The sequence below is a fragment of the Streptopelia decaocto genome, assembly GCF_964273445.1.
Source record: "Streptopelia decaocto genome assembly, chromosome: 1".
NCBI lineage: Eukaryota > Metazoa > Chordata > Aves > Columbiformes > Columbidae > Streptopelia > Streptopelia decaocto.
In genome coordinates this window covers 111,355,237-111,377,815 of record NC_138663.1, presented here as the reverse complement: position 1 = coordinate 111,377,815, position 22,579 = coordinate 111,355,237, and the positions used below count along the sequence as shown (strand labels likewise).

Below are 22,579 nucleotides of genomic sequence, written 5' to 3'. Positions count from 1 at the left end.
AGCAATACAAACAAAAAAAGTTAAAGCAGCACCCGTTTATATCTGCGAAAATCATCACAACTGTGAAGATGCCATTCATCTAAACAGTTCACAGTTTTTGGAAAAGATGTACTTTCACCTCACTTGGAAGATGCAAAATGTCACACAGATTTTCAGGCTGTAACCAAATTCTCTCTGAGGACAATGAAAGGAGTATATTTTGTGTGTGTATGTATGTACCTACTGACTTTGTGTACATACAAAGATATAACAAACATGCATATATATTTATCTGACTTTACATTTGTTTGAAATCCAGCCATAAAATTTCTGTCAGACTCAGGTAAGGATTTGTTGTAATTCTTTCTTAATTGTATCTGCTTTAGTATTTGATCAACGAGTTTGGGAATGTTTTAATTTTTCCAGTTGTATTCTAAAACCAGATTTTGATATATAATTTCTGCTAATATCGGCATAGAGATGACAATTTTTCAATAACCACATATTTGTCATAGAGTTTTAAGATTTTTTGTGAGTTTCCATGCAGTAATAACTACTTCGTTGCATGCACGCAGGCTGCTCCTGAGGATGGCAGCAAATTTGTCTGTACCTAAGCAAGAGTTAAGCTGCAAATAGCAGTTAGCATCTGACGGCATTTAACAAAGGTGCAAAGCTTCAAGTATTATGATAAAAGTAGTTTTTCTGAAGGACTTAGCACCAAATTTGTGCCCAGTATATTGAATTCTCCAGAAAGTGAAGGCACTTATTTTAATGACTGATAAGAATGGAACTTCTTCAGTGTCTTATTTTAAATGGTGAGCTGTTCTGAACATCAGAACGCTAAAACCCTCTGAATGAATGGACTGTGCATGTGGATTAGTCCTACCAGTTATGCAATGAGATCAGTAAAGGCAGAGAGGTTTTCTTCCATGCTTCCAGGAGGATGCCCTTACCTGTGTGCTGTAGAAAGCTAGTTACCATGTTTCTGATCTGTGTCTTTCAATCTACTGTATAGTGATGCATATGAAAAGGTTGACAGTGACTGTATCTTAGCCAGGCTTACAAATTAGTTGTAAGGAGTGTCATAGTAAATGGAAGCCGTGTTCTTTAACTGCGCGGCTTTGAACAGGATGAGAACCTTTCAAAATAAAATCTCAAATCAGATGAAGGTAAAAGTCATTTAAGTAGCAAGCCTTTGTACTGTACTGTGATGTTACTGTGGTTTTATGCTTCATTTGGTATTGTAGTAACACCTTAGTGGCTCAGGTGCTTCCAGTAACACTGACAGCGTGGGTCTGATATGTAAAGCTGCTCAGTTCTACAGAAGGTTCCTGGCCCTGGCAGTGATACAAGATTATCTGGTCAGCTCTTTTTGAAATAGCACAAAGTAGCTTACAAACACAAATATAGTAAATACTGGTTGGATCACTATCCTTTAACTAAGTAGAACAGTTAGCAAGAATGCTCACAAGAAATAATACTTTTTCATTCATTAGATGTGAAGCTCTATAAGAATCTGAGCTCTGTGAAGAAGGTACAGATATATCAAATATTCTCACTGAATTGCTGAGAGATATTTTTGTTCAAGGCAAGAGTTTCATAATAGGTACGAAATCAAATTAAAGATGGCTCATGAAAGAGAAAGAGTCTGATTTGACTTGAAAAATGGAAGGACACCTACCAATGTTGTTTAAAAAGTGGTTGCCTTCTCCCTTCTTTAATTCATGTCAAAGAAAGTCACTTTATTCTGTGGTCAACAGCATGGCTAGGCTTGTACAGAAAAAAACTATATTGCATTTTATATTGTTGGTAATTACTATGTGCTCTGTATAAAGCATAAACTCTGCTAGGCAGAAGCTGTAGTCTAAGTAAAATATGAGTCCACAGGTGGACATGACAACACATGGAAGAAAGTACCAGGTTATTTATTACCTGTTAAATACCATATTAAACCATTACAAAGAATAGTTAAAACTAACCCATATATGTCAACAGTTTAAATATATGTGTGGTTTAAGGACAATTTGGAAGGAGAATTTATTGTTCTGATTTAGTAAACCATAACGAAAAAAAGATTGTGTAAAAGGTGGTGGTGGGCAACCCACAGTGGCACTGGCACTGGTGGTGTAGAAGCACGAGTCAAGTTACTACGCTAAAAGAGACTATGGTTAGAGTGATAACAGGTTGGGCAAGTCCACAAACAAGACAAGGTTCTGTCTCTCTTTTTGTCCAGAGTAGGCATTGCCTCTGTTCCAGACAGCTATTTATACTTCATATACGATTGTTCCTTCTCAAGAGAGTCTTTATCCCTTTCACTTACTGAAGTGGATTGTCTCGGATGGGATTGTGATGACAGTAACCCTATTCTCAGTAAACAAAATCTCTTGAATTATATAATAAGATCAGGAGGAGCGCTATGCCTCAGAATGAAAGACTGCACTATCGGGATGGTGTTATTATGCAGCTTTGCCAACTTTCACTCTGTATAGGAATCCTCAATGCATGCACTTGTGTTTCAGGATCCTACATTTTTTAGAACTTGTCTATGCAATCTGGGGGTTTGTTTATTTGTTTCTTACTGAAAAGAACTGAATGGGTGGCAAAAAGATGCGCAACCTATCATACAAAAAGGTGGATGAGCACAAACCAAGAGTACTGTTTTTGATTCTTAGCCTGCATTTTTTGATTTAAAAGAATGTGGGATAAATATACTCTCTTCATTATTACTGTGAATATTTATAATATTGCCTTTTTTTTTAGGCTGTGAGAAGACAAAAGACCCTTGAACAGAGTATTCAGTCTGCCCAGGAGACTGACAAAACCCTCCGCTTAATCCAGGAGTCTCTTTCTGCTATCGACAAACAGCTGACAGCCTACATTGCAGACAGAGTTGATGCAGCACAGGTCCCTCAGGAAGCACAGGTAAGTTATACAGGTTGAACTGATGTGCTTACTGGTTTTCTTAATCAACCAAAGAGGGTTTGGTTGTCCCTCAGCCTCATATTAATAATGGGGATTTGCAACATGATCAGCGTGAAAGTGCAAGTAAATTTTAGGTAGGATTACTTTGAGAAGTTCACACTAATCTTCTAGTGAAGTCAAATTTTCCTTCTGATTTATATTATATACCTGTCCAGAAGATGTAAAGAACTATAAATGCCATGGAAGTCAACACAGCAATTTTAAAACAACAAAGATAAACATCGTGGCTCTTTAAAATCCGGTTCCCATCCTAGAAAGAAGAAATTCATTATCTTCACTACTCTTAGATGGCTCTTTTACAAAGTTGATTACCTGGCCTAGGGATTGTTACTAAATTGTTGAAACATAGACAACATTGTTAATTATTTAATGATGCACATAAATGTACTTATATTTCAATTCTTACTGCTCATGTAAGTTTAACAGAAACAGCTTTTCCTGTTCTTTAGAAACAGTTTCTTCAGCCTTTGAAATAAAAACGTACACATAATTCTCATTTTTACTCTTTCTTTCTTCTATAACATCTGCTTTACTGCAGCTTTAAGATGGTAAGAATACAAATTAAATAAAACCAAACATTTCTGGTATAAACTTATTAATAATTTACAATATTATGTACAGCAACTTTTCTGTAAATTCCACCTATATTTAGGAAGTCATATTACAGAAGTAAACAAACAAAGAAGTCTACAGGGAAATTGAAAATGAATGCTTTATAATTATTTTGGAAGAGGCATTTAATTGTGTTTTTTTTCTGGCATGCCTGTGGAATTTTAAATAATTCTAAAAAGTGTCTTGTATGGAGTAGCTTAGACGATGTTAAATATATTCAGAACTGTATATATATAGCCCTGAAAATCATGTCTTCTCTCCTTTAGAAATAAAGGTTTTCATGTCTTTTGAGTTAAAATGTAGATAGATGTACCTTTCAGTCGCTTTGTGTGTGTTTATATGTACATGCAGATATTTTTGTGTGTGTGAATTAAAAAAAATGTTTAGAAAACAGGATCAGATTTGCAGTAATCTTATTAAAAAATGGATTCTAATTTATTTACTTCTAATTTATGTCAGTATAAGAATAGGATAAGGATGGTGCCTCATTTATCCCATGAGCACATCTTGTTTATGTGCGTCCTCAGGTACAGTGCTGGCAATGATTACAGACTCTGTAAAGGAAGTAATTCAGAACTTTAACTGAAGATGCACAAAACTCATCAAACCTTAATTAACACACTTTAATAAGAAAATATGAGCCCAGTATTTTTGAAGAACTTGTTTTTGTTCTTGAGATTTTATTGTCTGATTGTACTATATTCACTGTGAGAAAACCAGCATAGAGACTTCTGAGATTTTCCCTTTTATGTTTTTATTTTAAGATGCTGGTGGGATCTAACAAAAAAGAAAACAAAACAACAAAAAAAAGATTTAATGCAAATATTGAAGTTCTCTGAAGTTCAGTCATGAAGTTCTTTAAAATTCTTAGAGTTAAAGAGAATAAACAATCAATTTTATGTGGGTAAATATACTGAGTCAATCCTTTAGTGAATGGCCATGCCAACCAGTGGCAGAATAGGCACATACTAAATGGCCGCATCTTCAGTGGAGCTTCTACTGGCACAGCTCTTTGACAGAGCAGAAAATAGTTCATTCATATACAATAACAATAGTGTCTGCACAGCTGGAATGGGAATCTTTCAGTCGGTGGTGTTTGTTTCTGGGCATGGGTCAGTTTTATCCACGCTGAGGGATTTAGCAAACCATTCAACAGTACGTATTGCATTTCTAAAACAACATATGGGAGAATTTATAATCAGAAAGCTCTTGAGGGTTTGGGAGCTCTGCGTGTTTGCTTCAAAAAATCAAATCTGTTTAGAGCATTGATAGGAGGAATAATCTTTGGTTCACGTGATTGGAAATGAACCTGAGAATACAAAATTATATTTAGCTCATCTGTTTAAGTTAAATGATCAGTTTAGTTTATTCGTGAAGTTGACAGAAAAAAAAAGGGACGTTAAGTATGTGTTGTTGAACTCCTCTTTTGGATCAGTTCGTGAATGTAAATTCTGTGTGCTTCTTACTCCACCATGTGGCACTGAGAATTTAATGCTAGAGAGACTGCCAGCCAACTCATTTTAAGTACAACTAAAGAAGCTGTATTCAGACAGAACAATCTGACAGCAACCACACAGATAAATCAGTTCGGGTTCCTCAAGGTGTAGTGATGAAAAAAACTGGAACGAGGTAAAGTCTAAAACAATACTCCAAAAGGAAAGATTATTTACGTGTATGTTTGATCTCATGTTCCCAACTGAAGTCTCTTTAATTTCTCTAAATTTACCATGAAAATACAGGGAAAAAAGTCATCATCACAGGAATTTGCCAGTTACTGACTTTTTTTCAAATACCCTTTAACTGACAGGAAGAAAATAGATCTGTACTGAAAATATTACATTTATATGACAAAATATTTTTCAGATAATTATTTGTAGATTTGTTATTAAATAACTTCTGATTGGCGAGAGAATCTCTACTTTGTACTTCTGTTTAGTCTGAGAGATTACATGGGGTGTTTTATATTATGAGGCAGAAAATACACTTACTTCACTTCTCAACTGCATGTGACAAGTCATTTGTTCGTTTTGCCTTTAGACTTATGTAAAATACAATGTGGAGAATAAATGAACAATATTGTGTTTCTGATAATACTAAAAGCAATATACTTTGCCTTTTCAATACACTCCTTGAATAATTTCCATTTTGTAATGATAAGCACTACACACCTGACTACTTTCTAGGTGAAGATGGTTATTAATCTGTTATTAAAATATCATTGTGCTATGTTCAAGACCAAAGTTAATGTGATGTTACAGTAGCAGAGTTGTTCTATTGTGCAATGTGTTACCTGACAAGAATAATGTCGTGCTTCATTGGCTTCAGGCTAATATTTTGGGACAAAGAATTCACAATTGTCAACTTAGTAAAATGTCTAATGTTAAAGTTATTTACATTTACTATTCATCTGATGGAAATTGTGAGAATTTTTTTTGTACAGACATGTACATCAGTGGTCAAAGAGGGAATCACTGGGAAACATTATTCAGAAGTGTAAGCTTACATTTGATTATGTATTAAGTTTGAATATCTATACAGATTTTTGTACTATACATGTTCTCACACGTTATACATATCCATAGCATCTGAACACTGCATTAACTGTGTTTAATCTGCATTTGTCATGTCCAGCTTACTCAGTCTTTCTCTATCAGTCATGTTTTTGTTCTCTGAAGATTTGCCTCTCTCATTTGGACTCTTCAGTTAATGCTTCTTGAAGAGTAGTGTCCAAAACTAAGTATGCTGTTCTTGTTGAGACTGACTTGTATGTTGTTCCCACCTTTTTTTTGCAAAGGAGTGACATCATTGTCACATATTGTTTTAGTTCTCTTAAGATGGGTACTTCAACTTCCTTTTTCTAATCTTCTGGTACTTTGTTTACCATTTCAGAATTTGCAAAGGTAACCACTAACAGTTCTGAAATTGTTTCAGATAGGTTTTTTATGTTTGATAGAATCATAATCTTTCCATTTATGAAGATTAACTTACCAGAATGTTCTCTATATGTTTTATTTTCTCCATACATTAGGCTGAGAACTGACTCCTTAGGTGTTGATAGAAATCATGAAAATAAGCAAAACTTAGGTTAAACTGAGCACCATTCTTGAGAGTTGTTAGGCTAGCTAAGTAATATTTAGAGAAATACAAATCAAAAAACCTTATACACCTAAGAGAGCTGGCAAGCTATTCTCTGCAGTTCAGGAGAGCCAAAACTGTAATTCTTGTCTAAGAGTTGTTGTTGCTCATTCTGAGTTCAAGCGACATCAGGTTTCTCTATCCCATCTTGGAATGTGTTGATATATGTCTCACATTTTTCTCCTTCTGAATTTATCCAGCTTTTGAGAACTTATCAATTGCTGATCTTGGTGGTGTAGACAATATTGACTGGAAAATAGTTCCTCCCTGTGTTATGAATTTCTGGCAACTAATACAGTACAATACAATGAAGTCCAGCAACATGAAATTAAGATGTCATGGAGGATAATGTGCACTGTAATATATATCTCCCGTTCTTGAAGTAGCAGAACCAACAGGGTCTTCTTCCTTCTTCAGGAGCAGACATAAGATATGAGAAGTTTCTTCAAGTTCTGGGGTGAAAAATTATATCTATGACCTGCCATGAGAATGCAGTTTCACCAGGATATTTTCCAGAATGTCCATCAAACGTTTTTCTAACTAGCTGTTATAACATTAGCTGGAACTGTCAGCTGTTTTTGTAGTGTATTCCTTTCAGTGTCACTGATACTAAAATCTGTGTTTGCATATTAGATATACACTCCATCTAATCTTGTCTTTTCAGCCATTATTCCACAATTTTAGTTCCATGTATATTACGGGGTTGCATTTTTATTCACTGGTTATAAATAGAACACTTCCTTCTAATTAAATACACAAGGTTGGGTTTTTTTGTTTGATTTTTTTTTACTCCCCAAAAAATACTCTCCATTGTTATGATTTTGCTGGATATTCCTGACTGGCTCTTTTTCTTGTAAATCTAATGACTGATTTTCTAATTATGGTAGTAAGCATTGATTGGAAGTGGCATATAATCAAGCCTTCTAGTTAAATCTTCTGTTGCAAATAATGTTACAGAGTTTGTTTATATGCCCCGTTACCTTTTCTCTAAATGCTGATCTCAAAGCAAGAGATTGCAGTTAGGTTTGTGACAATTGCTTTTGGCTTTCATTTCTCTGATTCAAGATAGGAAAGGTTTTTTCAAGAACTGGCTGTACTGCCAATTCTCTCTTTCTTGCTGTCAACATAGCAAGACCCTCTGCATTTCACTGTTCATCTTTTTTCTAAAAATTGACTAGTGATTAAGAGAGATAATGCATTGCGTGCCCCTGGGACTGAATTTTTTTTGTTCTAGAAGTGATCCTCATAAGAATAGGCACAATCAGTGTCTTTGGTCTTGTAAATATAATTAGGCTTTATACATTAGTTTATATATATGTACAGGAACCATTAAGAAAGGCAGAGGTGGGAATAACAGAAATGGAAAAAGAAAATTAATATTTTCTTGTGGATGTTTAGAAGCCATCAATATAATAATTAATGAATCAAAATGGACAAAAAAATTAAAATGGTCATATCGAAATTGAATGAAAAGGGACATCATAGGCAGGTGTTATAAATTATCTTATATCTATTCAGGAATGGTTTCATTTTTCTGCCTGTGCACGTCAGTGGCAAATAAAAAAAAAAAAATCTTACTGTAATCCTTACTGACTTTTATTTCAAGCTTTGCCATAGTGTGTTTGTTCTCTCTCATTCTGCATTTTGATATCAGAGTAGGTGATGCTTCATCTCTGTCCTGCAGAGCAATTTAAAAAAGTAAAATAGGACAAACTCCATGCAATGTCCCCTAATACCTAATTGCTTAAATACTAGTCTTATCTGTACTGTACTGTTCTGACCTATTCAGATAAGAACTGCTCAGTTATACACTTTCCAGGGTGACTCTGAGGTTGAACAAAGTAAATCAGAAAATACAAGCAAAAATCGCTTAATTGATGAGATACAGAAGCAAACAGTTGAAATACTGGATATGATATATTATGTTTTTCTGACATTCAGACTTGCTTCTTCCTTGCATATACAGTTGTGACTTCCAAGACATCAAGAAATTATTTGGCTTCAGGAGCTAACTAGTGCTCAGTCACTACCAGTAATTTTGTCTGTGTACTGCACAAACACGGAAAATAATCCTGCTACAATTCTAGTACACTTCAATGGTCAAATTTTAAACTTAGATGAGGAGAAAATAAATACTCCAAAATAAACTATTAAATAAACCTTCTCTCCTGGATTGTGTTGTCCTTTTATTTACCGTCTTTGTTTGCTCAAACTAAAATATCATATTTAGTTTTTTTTTTTTACTTGCTCCAAATACTGCTGGCCATTCAGTAAAGAGCCTTGGCAATGATAACTCAAAATGTGAAAAATAGAAAAAAACAGTTATGATAATTTTAAATTAAAACTTTCATCCAAATTGGCAGTTCTCTGTCACTCATTTCACTTTTACAAATACTTTGCTTCAGAAAAATATTTTGATTCTCTAAATCGTACTGGATCATTCAGACTCATACACATGTTTGCAATTAAGTTTAATAGTGACTTAACAGTTTTCTGTATTTTTGTAAGTTTTTTTCTTAAGCTTTAATACATTTTGCAATATAACTTATGAAAAACTGCTTTCTATGTGATGTACTATAGAAGACATTATAATGTTATACAAGTTATTATAACCAGGTAATACCCCTATAAAGTAGACAGCATAAAGTGTATGCAGGTTTGTACTTAATAACCTGTGAAAATTAGATTTAAAATACCTACATATTCATTTTCACTTATAATCAAACTTTAAAGGAACACATTGTAATTTAAAAACCCCTTTTGTTAATTTGCAGAATTCTTTGTTGTCTTTTGAGCTACACAGTTTTCATATTTTACAAGTAACTGTTGTGTAAGATGAATGCGTGTACATATATTGTAACTTATACCTAGTCTTTAGAGTATCTGAGAAATGCTTGTATACCACAGAAAAATAAAAAAGTTAAATCAAAAATCCTTTTTCATGGAGGAGTAATGACCTCAAATACCTTCCCTGGTAGAAACATACCTTGTCTTTATTTCATAAGGTAATTGTTCTCAGTAGTATTTGTCTAGTAATTCTGCTAATAACAGGTTGTCATTTTCTATCCATCTAAACATAAAAATATGCAAATCACTCTATATTATGTTGTATACTTGACAGGAATATTTTTACATTACATTGCACTAGACAACACTGCTTAAGTTAATTCTTTCTTGTAAGGTTGAAACAATGGTGAACCAATAAGACAGGTATTTGTGTTGTGATGATATGATCACACACTGGTTTTGCAGAAAGAGATAACCAGAAAAGTATGTTACAAAATGGATTAAATTAGTGTATTAATGAACTACGTGTATTATACAGCATGTTTCAAAAAGCTGGACCCAGTTTGAAATCACTCTTTCTCTGCAATGATGAACTGCCCATGAATGAAACTCTTATGATTTCGAAGTGCAGACAGGGCATAGAGTTTCCAATGATACCACTAGATGCCTCTCCCAGTGCACAAGGAGCCCCTCAGTCAATTTTTGTGTAATTGTAACATGTTGTCATCATGGAATATACTGCTTTGAATCTGGGTCCATTTTTTTGAAACACTGTGTATACCACTTTAGATATAACTGTGTGATGAAGATATTGTTATACATCTAGGGTACTTTGATCAGTTTCCTCTCAACTTGCCTAATGATACTGTGAAAATAAGAAACAAGAGTAGTGAAGCAAGTCACTTTCCTGTTTGAATTTTTCTTTTCTATGATTATTTTTTCATTTTCTTCCCAACGAAAATAGTTGTTTCCTTCAGAAGAAATAAATCTATGTTTTTTTTGCCTACAGTTTAAGCACAATTTCCTTAGGAAGATTATGTCATTACTGTGACAATGTCACATTTATATACGTTTGAGCAGGAGAAGGTTTTATTGTGATCAAGATAAACTAAACTGAATAATTTACAGGGTGTTGAACAAGTATTTATTTTAATTATTTCATCTAATCATCCAGTATATAGTGTAGTACTTCTGTTTAATATCTTTCAAATTAAACTGTTCCTAATAATATTAGCGATATAAACATTTTCTTTAAACCCTGATGATTAGTGTCTTTGTTTTTCAATAGAAAATACAATCTGAATTAACAAGCCATGAGATTAGTTTGGAAGAAATGAAGAAACGAAACCGGGGTAAAGATGCTGCTAAAAGAGTGCTTTCCCAAATTGATGTGGCACAGGTATACAAATTTTATTTCCTCTCTTTTTCCTTCACTCACGCAAACAAACAGCATGAGTAGCATTATCACATTTAAATGATTTTTGAAGTCTTGTAAATTGCTGGAATCCTCAACTTCATTTTGCAGTTAGTTACACAGTGTAGCTGAATGATATGTGAAGTTGTCTTTCCTTTTGTTCATTTTGGTTTTCTTGTAGAAGAGACTAACTTGATGTCACCTTCTTTGTGAATTCTGAGAAACAGTTGACAATAATTTCCTGGTCAACTTTTTGCATACTACAGATTTTTACTCCTTCTCAATTGTCTCGTTTCCAGACTGACTAGTATGTTAAATCATACTGAGACCTTAGCTTTTATTATCTTTTCATTCTTCTTTATAGATTTCCTATTTTAACAAATAGTTTCTTGAGATGAGATGATCAAAATTTCACATGTTATTCAGGCACAATATAGCTTCGTACAATGACTTTTATACTGTGACAGGTGTTTTCTTTTTTTGTTCTTGATGTTCTAAATTATTTCAAATTCCCACTTTGCTAGTTTGGCTGCTTTTAAGGATTGAGCTGATTTTTTAAAAAACTGTTTGGGATGAATATAAGTATACAATGTAACTGTTTTAGTTCTCTATTACAGCTCAGTTGAGAGTGCTAATAGATAATTTATATCTCACTTTTTGTATAACAAACTTAGTATTTCTTTTTGATGTGCATTACTTAATTTTGGGGTGAATTAAATATAATTTGCTTTTTTTTCCTACAGATCCTCAGTGTTGTGCAATCCCTCAGTGACGCTTCACAGATGGCTTTAATTTTCTCTGCCATTAATACAGTCATTCTCTCTCTTTTCCATATCATTTTTAATGTATGGACCAACACCAGTTGTAATAGATACTGATGCGCCATTGCAAGCTTCCCACAGGACTTGATTTTCATCAAGTTGAAGTGTTACAAGAGGAAGAAAACCTGATTAAGTATGAACTTAGTGTATGCAAACACACTGAAGAAAAACAAGACCACTTATTCCTACCCTTTGTTTCCTATTTTTATTCAATTATTCACTTATTTATCTAGGGGAAGACTTCCTTTCTTACCTTCCTTTCTTGTTGGATCTCAATTTCATTAAGAGTGTTTAATGAGGAAATTTTTTGGTAGGAGCTGCTGGAAATCTACAGAGTTTTCTGTGTTACCCAAAAACTGTCTTCTGCTCATGATTCCTGCCTCTTTCACAGAAATCTGATAGATATGGGAAGCATTTTTACTAATACCTACATACAGGCTAATCCTATTCCTTATTACAGTTCTTCTCAAGTTTTTGTAGTACAGACAATACTGTACTGTATAAAGAAGATTGAAGTTAAAAAAATAAAAAAAAAAAAAATCACAAGTGTGTTTGCAGATACTGAGTTCCTATTTAATTATTTATCAATTTCTTAGTGACATTCTTTCATTTGTTTGTTTCTTGGTGTTTTTCTTTTTTCAGACAGTAGAAAAACTTATTCTACTAGTAGTTTGCTCTGTACTTCTACAGATAAATTAGTTCTTATTCAAGTGGATAATTAAAATGCCCTTTCTTTGCTTTGTTCTTAATTATTTCCCCTCCCTCTGAGGTTAGGATCATGTGAGCAAGCAATATAATTAATGCACAAAGATAACAAATTGTGAAAATTGCAAAATTAGAAGCCATTTTCTGCCTTCAAATTACTCTATTTTTTTTACTCTAGGTTATGCTATTTTAAATTGAAATGGAAATCAATTTTATACTACAGATCTCAGGGTTTATGCTAGACCTACTTACATCCCAGCCACTTTATTTGGGTTTCTTTGGGAGACTAAAAGATTCACTCCTCATACCAAGAAGCAGTAACAGTAGAGTTGATGAGCGTGCACTCTAGAATGCTGATGTGTTATGCTCAAACCATTCAACTTCCGTTCTCAACCCACCCCACAACAGTTTGCATAAAGATATAAAAACTTTCCCTTTCTTCAACTGAGCGTATGGGCTCTTGTCACTGGCTCTGCTGCATCCAGTGCCCTGGATAATACAAGATATTTTTCTCTTCCTGTGACGACCAAGATTCTCTGCTGCTCATATTTATCCCAAAAGTTTTAAATTCTTTGAAGAAGAAACTGCTGGTTGATAATGGATTCTAAGTATTCTGATATAGGTCTAAGACTTGTCTTCAGTGCTGATTTGATTTCACATTTACTACTCACCCATGCTTACTTTTCAGAAAAAGCTGCAGGATGTCTCCATGAAGTTTCGCTTGTTTCAGAAGCCAGCCAACTTTGAAGAGCGCCTACAAGAATGTAAAAGAATTTTAGATGAAGTGAAATTGCAGGTGCCCAAGTTGGAGAAGAAGAGTGTTGAGCAGGAAGTAGTACAGTCACGGTTGGATCATTGCATGGTGAATATTTAAAGATGCTCTCTTTATATTTATTTCCTTCCTGATCTGCCTCTCAAATTTAAAGTATTTTCAATGACAACATCAATATTTCTTTGGGAGATATTAGAAAAGATTCTGAGATTTAAGAGCAAAGTTACACAATGAAAGTTATGGCAACCTTTTTAGATAAAGATCATTTTTTTTCAAGGAGAGGAAGATAGGGATAAAAGGTTGATCCTCCTTGTCCGATTTCTTGTTTGCAAATGAGGCTAGAAGGACTTCATACACTTAAAATTATATTGTTTCAAACTTTCCCAGGATATAATAACATGGTGAAATATTTCTAACAGTCTTACAGAAGCTTTTTCCTTTATGTATGTTGTTTTCTTCTGTCAGGTCAAAGACTTCTCAGAAGCATGGGATGCTAATTAAATGAGTGAAGATTTTGGAAAATATGGAATTATGTGGAGAAAGCTAAAAATTACAGTGCTCTCCTTAATTCAGGATGAGAAACGAAGTATCAGTTACTTATGAGACTGAAAAAAACAAAAACAAAACCAAACCACCGCCACTATCAAAATTCTCATTTCAGTGAACTTTCAAACAATGGTTATGCACTTTTCACTGTGTAAGATTGTCACTCAGGATCCTTTTCTAATTCCCCCTTCCCATCTTGCATATGAGTTTATCTCCCTGGATTGACTCTGTTTTCCACAATATGCTATGGTCATGGAACTCCATGATGTAACTAAAAGAGATGTTGCAGTCTACTCTAGCCAGGAAACACAAAACCTAAAGGAAAACCAGAGATTACAGCTTCCATTAAATGGTATACTCTGATTTTCTTACAGTTCAAGAGCAAAAGATGACCTGAATATGTCCTAAACAATATGAGGACATATCCCTGTAGTATCCCTGTAATCCTGTACCACTTACTGTTGAAGGGAATTAAAGATAAAGTTGAGCACCATGTTCTTAATTATTAAAAAATGGAGATCTTAACAGCAAAAAGGACAATCAGAACCTTGTCTTCAGCTGTTTTTCTAGACTGATGACACACCTGAAGATATTTTTTTTCCCCTCAACTTCTTTCAGATGTAAATTTAAGAATTTAAATTCAAAAAATAAGCATGGAATAAGTCAGTGTTATTTCTTTGCATCTTGGGATTTTCTTAACTGCAATTGCCCTTAAATTCACATTCTTATCAGAATGACATGGTACTTAGAAGCTCTGTACTGAATTAAAGTATGTCCACTCAGCAGCTAGCTTTTGCAGATCTGTCATATTCTGTGGAAGACTTACAGTGTTTTTAGTGCATCTTTATCTACGGGGAATCTCATAAAGTTTCTATTTAAAAAACCTAATTGTAGTATCCCATCAGATGTTTGCCAGTGTACATAATACAACAGCTTCCTAATTTGTTGACAGGTTTTCAGAATTGAAGAATGTATTTATTATATTAAGCACCTAGAAAGCAGTTTGGATTATATCCATACTACCTTTAAGTAAATAAAATAATAACCGTGTTAAGAATTGGCTTGGTAATTAATTTTAGATTATGGAGAAAATGCATTGAGTTTTTTTTGTTGTCAGATCTGCTGAAAAAAAAAAAAAATCTTTGATGTCCTGAAGCTCTAGACACAGGTTTTATGTTGTGAGAGGCACTGCTACTAAAAGAAAAGCTCAAAAAATTGCAGATTAAAAAAGTACAGTGTAATTTATTTTGCAATTCTGTCTAAGCATTCAGGACAGCAAGTTTACTGTCCACACATGATGGCGAAATGCTTGAACTCAGAATCAAGCTAGACATCTCAACAATAAAGCTTCTCAACAGCTTAGTGTTTGACATTCTTCACTCACTTGTGTGTTAACGGACATGGTGGATCTCTGTGGAGTCTTTTTCCATGGTGGAGTTTAGAGGCATTTCCAAGCTATTGCAGAATTTAGTCTTAGATTAAAAAGAAGAATAAATTGAACTTCTGCTCTACTTACCTGAATGTTAATTGGGCCTCTGTGTGGCTGATAAATGGCTTCAGTTATCACGTCTTATACTTAGATTATGATACTGACTTTCTTCATATGGAAAGAAAGAATGCTTTTGTTTTTCTTGATATCGCTCATTTGATATATTAGGGAAATGTATTTACAGATTGCTTACATGCCACTGTTTACAGAACAGCTATTTATCCCTTATTTTTTTCTTAGTCATTGAAATACTGGAGAAAAATGCAGTGAATTCTGTAACATATTTTTGCTTAACCTCATTACACTATTTTTTTCATGTAGTTTTTTAGTTATTTAATTTTATGAACAGTATTAGAATTAGGAAATGTAGGGGAAATCCTCTATCCTACCAGTCTCTTTATTTGGTAGTGTGAAAAACTGTCAGATTCTTGAATTAGTTTAGTGGCTATTTGTAGTTTGAATGTATCCAACAGGCTGTTTGAGTTGACAGAAGACATCTGTTGTTTTAAATACTGCATTATCTCAATCAGTTTGAAAACAACCATTGTCATATCTTAAAACAATTATTGATGGAGTGTACCTTCTTATCTGTAAATTTCTACTGTTAGTTTAAATGACAAGTCTTTGAAGCCGGTATTAGCAAAGATAGGCAGTTGTGAATCTGTTAATTTAATTATGATCTAGAAACTGATGAACTTTTCTTATAACCTTTTTTTTTTTTTTTAATACATGCACACATTCAGGGTGAGTTTTCTCTATCCTTAGGTCACATACCATGGTATCTCTTAACTCCTTTAGCTTCCAAATGGGAGTGGAAGTTGTTCAGAGTCATGCAGGATGGTGTTTTTGTACAATACAAAGACTTCTAGTGTGTCTTCATAATACCTTCGATAGTCTTTTCTATTTTACTTATTTTAATTATGGTTTTTCACTTTGATATTTCTGTTTGATTAGAAATTATATAAAAGCCTGAGTGAGGTGAAGTCTGAAGTGGAAACAGTGATAAAAACTGGGAGGCAGATTGTTCAAAAGCAGCAGACAGAGAACCCAAAAGAACTTGATGAAAGACTTACAGCTTTGAAGTTGCAATATAATGAATTGGGTGCAAAGGTAAGCTCTGTGATTTTAATACAAAACGGTGTCCTCTTATTAAATTGCAAAGTGAAGAATAATCTTGGCGTGGTAAGTAAGCAGGGCTTGGTTTTGGTTCCTTTCAAGGCCCTCCCATTTTCTAAACAGTGGGACAGAAATAATGGAGGCAAAAGCAATCATCAGGATGGCTATTTAGTTGCTCTGAGAAAAAAATAACCTTCTAGAAAAATATAGAATTCCTTTTTACAAATTAAAATTGCACTTTACTAATGTTTTGATTTCTTTTTTTCTACTAGTTCATTATTTTGGAGGTTAAGAGGGGGATGTTGTTTCATTTTAAATGCCTCAAGGAGCCACTTGTTTCAAAACACTTTAGATCGGAAAAATACTAGATTTTGTTTGTGATTTTTCCACATTTTACTTAAAACTTAAAACTACTTAATAAAAAAGAGAATTCTCTTTCATTTCCTTTCATTTTACCTGTGACTGTACAGATCTTTAAGTATATCATTTCCATTTGCTGCTTTTCTAAAATCTGTTGATGAAAAATTGCCTACTGCAGCTTTCCTCAGAAGGAATTTGTGTACCATTCTGCTTTGCTTCTTCTGCACTCTTGACAACATGTGTTCAGTTATTGTCATAACCATCCCCTGGTTTAAATGTCATGTATAACCCTGACCTATCTTTTCACTGTATTTTAACATATAAACCACACAGAATACAGTTTAGTTATCAGTATATAGAATAATCGTCCCATTGTTGTATATCTCAGACACCAGCAAAGCCTTGTGTAAAATTTCCATCAATATATCATCAATATCTTAATCAATTTTTCTATGCTTAAATTGTTACACTTCCCAACAGGAAAATGTTTTGTTTACTCAGTTTTTCCTAAAAGTCAACTAAACAGACAGTAGGAAAGACAAACTACCAAACAATATTAACAAGACTGTGTTCCCTAAAAGATTTTTATTTTTGGCCTGCTTTATCTATGGAGTGTGTTGACTGTTCCTGAAGTACAATGCTCTGCAAAGACCTTCGAGCTCTGACGAGGAGTTGTGGCATTGTCCTAAAAAAGACTTAATGCAAATAATTCAATTAACAACTATACTTCATTACTCTTCCTATTGCCCTCAGTAGAACTGTCCACAGAACTTCTAAAAACTGTAGGACTACAATAAATTTGGTGCTGTAACTGGCTGAATGAAGATAGTGAATGACAGATATAGCTGTCTATTTCTAAAATCCATACACTTCAATTACACAAAACAGAGGACAGAATGCAAATTCTTTATTTTGTAAGATTACAAATTATTAAAACCATAAATTACTAGCTAGGAAAATAAGCTCATGGTAATACTGAGAGTTAGCATGTGATTTAAACACATAATGATAATCAAGCACCACTGACTATAGTGCGATAAAATAATAAGAGTTATGCTAGTTTTGGCTGAGATAATACCCCTTTGGGAACATGAATTAAAACAGTTCTCTCTCTTGAAAGCAAATAAAGCTTTTACGAGGCATCAGTCTTTTGAGTGTCAAGGAAACTGAAGAGTCTGCTTCATTAAGGTGTGCATAACTTTCATTTCAAATTAGACAGTGTATTTAGTTTCTCCATTATTTTAGAAAGGACGGTAGCATTTATTCCTATGTTGCATTTAAAGTAACAGCACCAGGTGCCATTGCTATAAGAAACCTCTCAACTAATGAAGGGATAAAAATGTGCCATTAGGAAGCCGTTAGTGATCTGAAGTGAGCCATATTGCAAATTAACATTTCTGAAAAATCTGCAGTATTCTGTTTAGCTTTGTTGTCCTAGATGTAATTTCTCACATTTACTTTTGTATAGCATGGTAGTTAACAGTATTAGAGAGAGTCACAAAAGCCCAGAGATAGGAAACTAAAAGAATCAGTTAGCCATTATCAGCCTTAATTAATTGCATTGAATCAAAGTCTTTTTAAGAGAAAACTGATAGTAGTTATAACTAATAGTAAGTCTTTAGGACTGAAATGTATAGTCTGAGGAAATAACACATCTTAAAGCATATACTCACTTGTGTGACTTTATATGTACTGCTTCAGGGAGTCCCTCCATATTTGAAACAACCCTTTTAGCACATTTTTAAGCACATGGAATCGTTTAATTTAAACATGTTGAAAAATGCTGAAGTGTTGTGCTCTCAAATAGACATGAAAATTCCTATGATTTCTGATGATTCCTGTACATACTGTGCTTTTTTCTGTATATTTTAGGCATCATAGGTATCACTTTCGGTACCTAGGAAGTCTTCCCTGTAAGAAGGGGAAGGTGTGAGGGTTTTTTTCTTTTTTATTTCAATACCATGGTGTCGTGGTTGCATTCAAAATAAATATTCCATGCCTGTCCTTGCTTGTGCATTCATTTGCCAATGTTCTCTGTCTCTGATACAAGTACATATATATATATACATACATACATGCAAACAACTATATTACAGCTCAGGTAGTTTGTTAGTTGTGAGTGGCTGTGAGGCATGGTCTGTAGTATATTTGTGTCAAATCTCTCTATGATAATTCATCAGAACAGGGAGCTGGAATCTAAAATTCAGTAGCCATGTTCTTGCTGTTCTCCTACAGACACTGAATTCAGTAGGGGCTGTTATACAAGGTCAGGTCTTTCCTCACAGTCCCACTGCTGCAGAGGAAGTTTTTGGCAGTAGGACTAAAACGCTGTAAAATACCTTTCTCATGCTTTAAATACCTATTTTTTTAATTTTAATTTTATTTATTACATCCGAGAATTCTTGCAAATGATCTACTTAACATAGCTAAAATAACTTCACAATATAGAGAGAATTTATGGAGATAGCACTTCTGATAACATTTTATGATACAGAAGGCCTTTAGAGGGCACTGTTTCCTATTTTTCTTTAGAAATGCATCTTTATTTCTGAAGTAAAAACAGAAACTGATTAATCAATAACCTCTGGATATATACAATTTATATGGAAATAGTGTAGTATTATTCATATTATATACAGAATTAAGAGATGTATATAGCAACACAAATATTCTTTCTGTGTGCATGTATCAGTAACTTCCTTTTATAGCATACCAGGTGTTTGAAACTCTTTCACAGGTAATCATGCTTTGGGTGGTGCATTTTGCTCTGTTTTGGTCTTCATTTACCCTTCTGCCTTCTCTCCTAAGTAGGTGGAATATTCTCTTTCCCTGCCTCGCTCAGGGAGACCCAGAGAATATTGTATTTCACCTTTTCCTGCAGATTGCACCAAAATGCAGTGTAAGATAGTCAAGACAACATAAATACTCAGCTTTCCTACCAGGTACCATGTAATATGCTTAAAATAACAAATAAAACAGAAATTGTCTGTGGTACTTCATGTCCACAATATTCAGCAAATTAAAAACTTAAAGTTAACTGTGCTGCCTTAGTTTGATATCATTTGGTGACTTTTGCGTTTCAAGATTTTGAGATTTCTTTGCAGAGATTTTTTTTTTCTTCTATGTAGTGGAGCTACATAGACAAAAGTTGAGGATTCAATATCACTATATATCCATCTATATGAAAACATACTCTTTGAAAGGTTTTGACATCTATTATGTCTCTCAAGGAAAGCCTGTTAATTCAATTGTTCCAAATTAATTTATTGTGTATGACTTCAAAATGGAGGAGGAGGTTTGCATTCTAGCAGCAAAACTATGAATATTGGGAGAACTATGGCAAGACATAACTCTATTAAAAGTACAACGTGTGAAAGTGCTTGTTAAGCTTTTGTAGAAAAGTGGTATATAGAAATTGGTGTATGAAAATCATTAAACCTGTTTGACTGAAGAGTTAATAAACACATGTTTTCTTTATGCAGGTGACAGAAAAAAAGCAAGAGTTAGAGAAGTGCTTGAAATTGTCCCGGAAGCTACGGAAAGAAATTAATGCTATGACAGAATGGCTGGCAGCGACAGATGCAGAATTGACAAAGAGATCAGCTGTGCATGGCATGCCGAGCAATTTGGATTCTGAAATTGCCTGGGGCAAGGTAACAATGTAACACACACTGTACCTTTATATATCTCAGTTTATGCATATTACAAAAAGATAGATTTATTTGTTGATAAAGAGAATTAAAATTCTGGACTTCTAATTAGTGGAACTTTGTAACTGTTATGGCATTATCTCACCCTAACATTAATGCTTGGAAAAGTTTAAACCATCTTGTCTCTGCATATATCAATAGCACAATTCACCTTCATATTGCAGTAATTTTCACTGACATAAATTCAAAGTTAGAATTCCATTTTTCAGAGTACTAGAAATTATCTATCCAGTATCCAAGTAAATGCAAATCCCTTTCTGTCTCATTCCATTCTATTCCTGATTAGAAAAGTGTTAACAGTAGAACAGCTCCAGTTGATGAAAGATGAAGGATGTCAGAACACTACATATTCTACATGTTTAGATTGCAGCCAGGAGGTGGGATATTTGTTTTCTTACCCTTTTTGGTTTGTACCTCATTCATTTTCATTCTGGGGGCTTCTTACTTCCATAAGACTTCAATTTGAACTCTTATTTTAGGTTAAAACACAAAGCCTAAAGTGAAACTTTCCTCAACATTTTTACATGTGCCATAGTATAGAAAAGCATTTTACAGAATCACTGAGGAATGCAAGACTTCTACATCAAACTGTATATCTCCGTGTGATGTTAAGACTTAACACAGTATCATTCAACACCAGCTAATCTAGTTTATGTTCTGCATATGTAATAAAAATCCAATCTAACTCAGAACATAAGCAAACCAAATCATCGTTGCATATACATATCAAAATCTATGCATTAGAGGAAACTGTGCTCAACATTATCCAAAGCTTCTAAATTTCGTATAATTATGTGTAACAGGCAGTATTTTGGATAAGTGTTGCTATATAATTTCAAAATACAACAAAGAAAACCCTTATAACAGTATTGGGGTTTTGTGCAAAAATTTACCACTTCTACTTTAATAGGAAGAATCCTTAAAAAGTTTTACCAGTTTCACCATGCATTATAGAAATAGTGATGAATAAGACACAGGTAATCTTTCTAATTTTTTAAATGGTTGTGCAGATTAAAGGCACTGGAGTAAAATTTACTTTGTTGGTTTTTTGTTTAGTCAGTTGAGTTTTGTGGGGGTTTTTTTGGTTGGTTGTGGGTTTGTTTGTGTAGGGTTTTTTTGTTTGTTTGTTTTGTCTTGTTTTTGTGTCTGTGTGTCTTTCACTGCCCCCTTAAAGATTTAGGGCTTGATAAAATGTTTTTGGCCTTAAAATGCACTGACGATTTACAAACTAATAACAATAAAGTCTACAAGTCCTTTGTGAGGTTTGGAATTGGGTGTTTTTTGGTCACCAGTCTCTAAGAATGATCATAGTTTAAAAGTAATGCCCAAAAACATTTAAAGATCAACTTTTGCTATTGTTGTCTTATTATTATCTTACAATTGCTGCTTTGATTATTGCTGCTTTGACTTTCAAATCAAAACCTCAATTCCTAAAAAACCCATTGCCGCTTAAAGTTCTCTCATCTGCTTTTTCCACAGTAAAATCTGTACAGTTCCTCCCATTATTTTTGATTGATATTGTGATCTTAACACCCATAACAAAGGACAAGTGCCAGATCTCTAAGAGATGGGTTAGCAATCATATGGCTTTAATGCCCTCAAATTAATCTGTCATTTACTCAGTCTGTTTATCCAGTATTGAAAGTAAGAATCACCTTTGGTGGTGTTCAACTACACAGTACTGTTCCACTGAAACAGAAATAAATATACACTGTATCTTCCTGCATGCGTGTACAGGAAAGTTAACCTAGATGTCTATAGCTTCACAGCAGTTTAAATAGAAAAAATTATCCTTAATGTTATTTAGTTGTTAGATATGAACCTTAATTCTTCAGAAGTTGCATAATTAGAACCTAAAGCCTGAAAATCAGTGCAGTTACACAGTAGGAAGTCTTCGTTATGTCTTACACCCGCTACAAAAAGTACAACATATTTTTATCTTATGATAATCAAAAAGGTAACAAGAACTAATTGAAGTAAGAAATATTAGCATGAAAAATATATAAAATGGGAGCCATTCCACCTACTAATCTATAAAGAATGACACTGAGTGTTGTGAATTCTCACAAGGAATTGTTACATAAGGGGTTGCAGGAAAAACTGGCAAAAAGTGTATTTTAGCTTCTAATCCTACTCAAAGCCCTCACTGTA

General features: G+C 33.8%; 1 protein-coding gene across 10 annotated transcripts in view; it reads left to right on the top strand.

Moving 5' to 3' along the window:
* Positions 1 to 22,579, top strand: part of DMD (dystrophin) — a 1,259,796-nt gene that overhangs the window by 562,137 nt on the left and 675,080 nt on the right. For all 10 annotated transcript variants that reach the window (XM_082049442.1, XM_082049444.1, XM_082049438.1 and 7 more), the window contains 5 exons: positions 2,740 to 2,901; positions 10,784 to 10,894; positions 13,124 to 13,297; positions 16,197 to 16,352; positions 20,201 to 20,371. In XM_082049442.1, the coding sequence (XP_081905568.1) occupies positions 2,740 to 2,901; positions 10,784 to 10,894; positions 13,124 to 13,297; positions 16,197 to 16,352; positions 20,201 to 20,371 (774 nt within the window). The remainder of the gene's footprint in view (positions 1 to 2,739; positions 2,902 to 10,783; positions 10,895 to 13,123; positions 13,298 to 16,196; positions 16,353 to 20,200; positions 20,372 to 22,579) is intronic.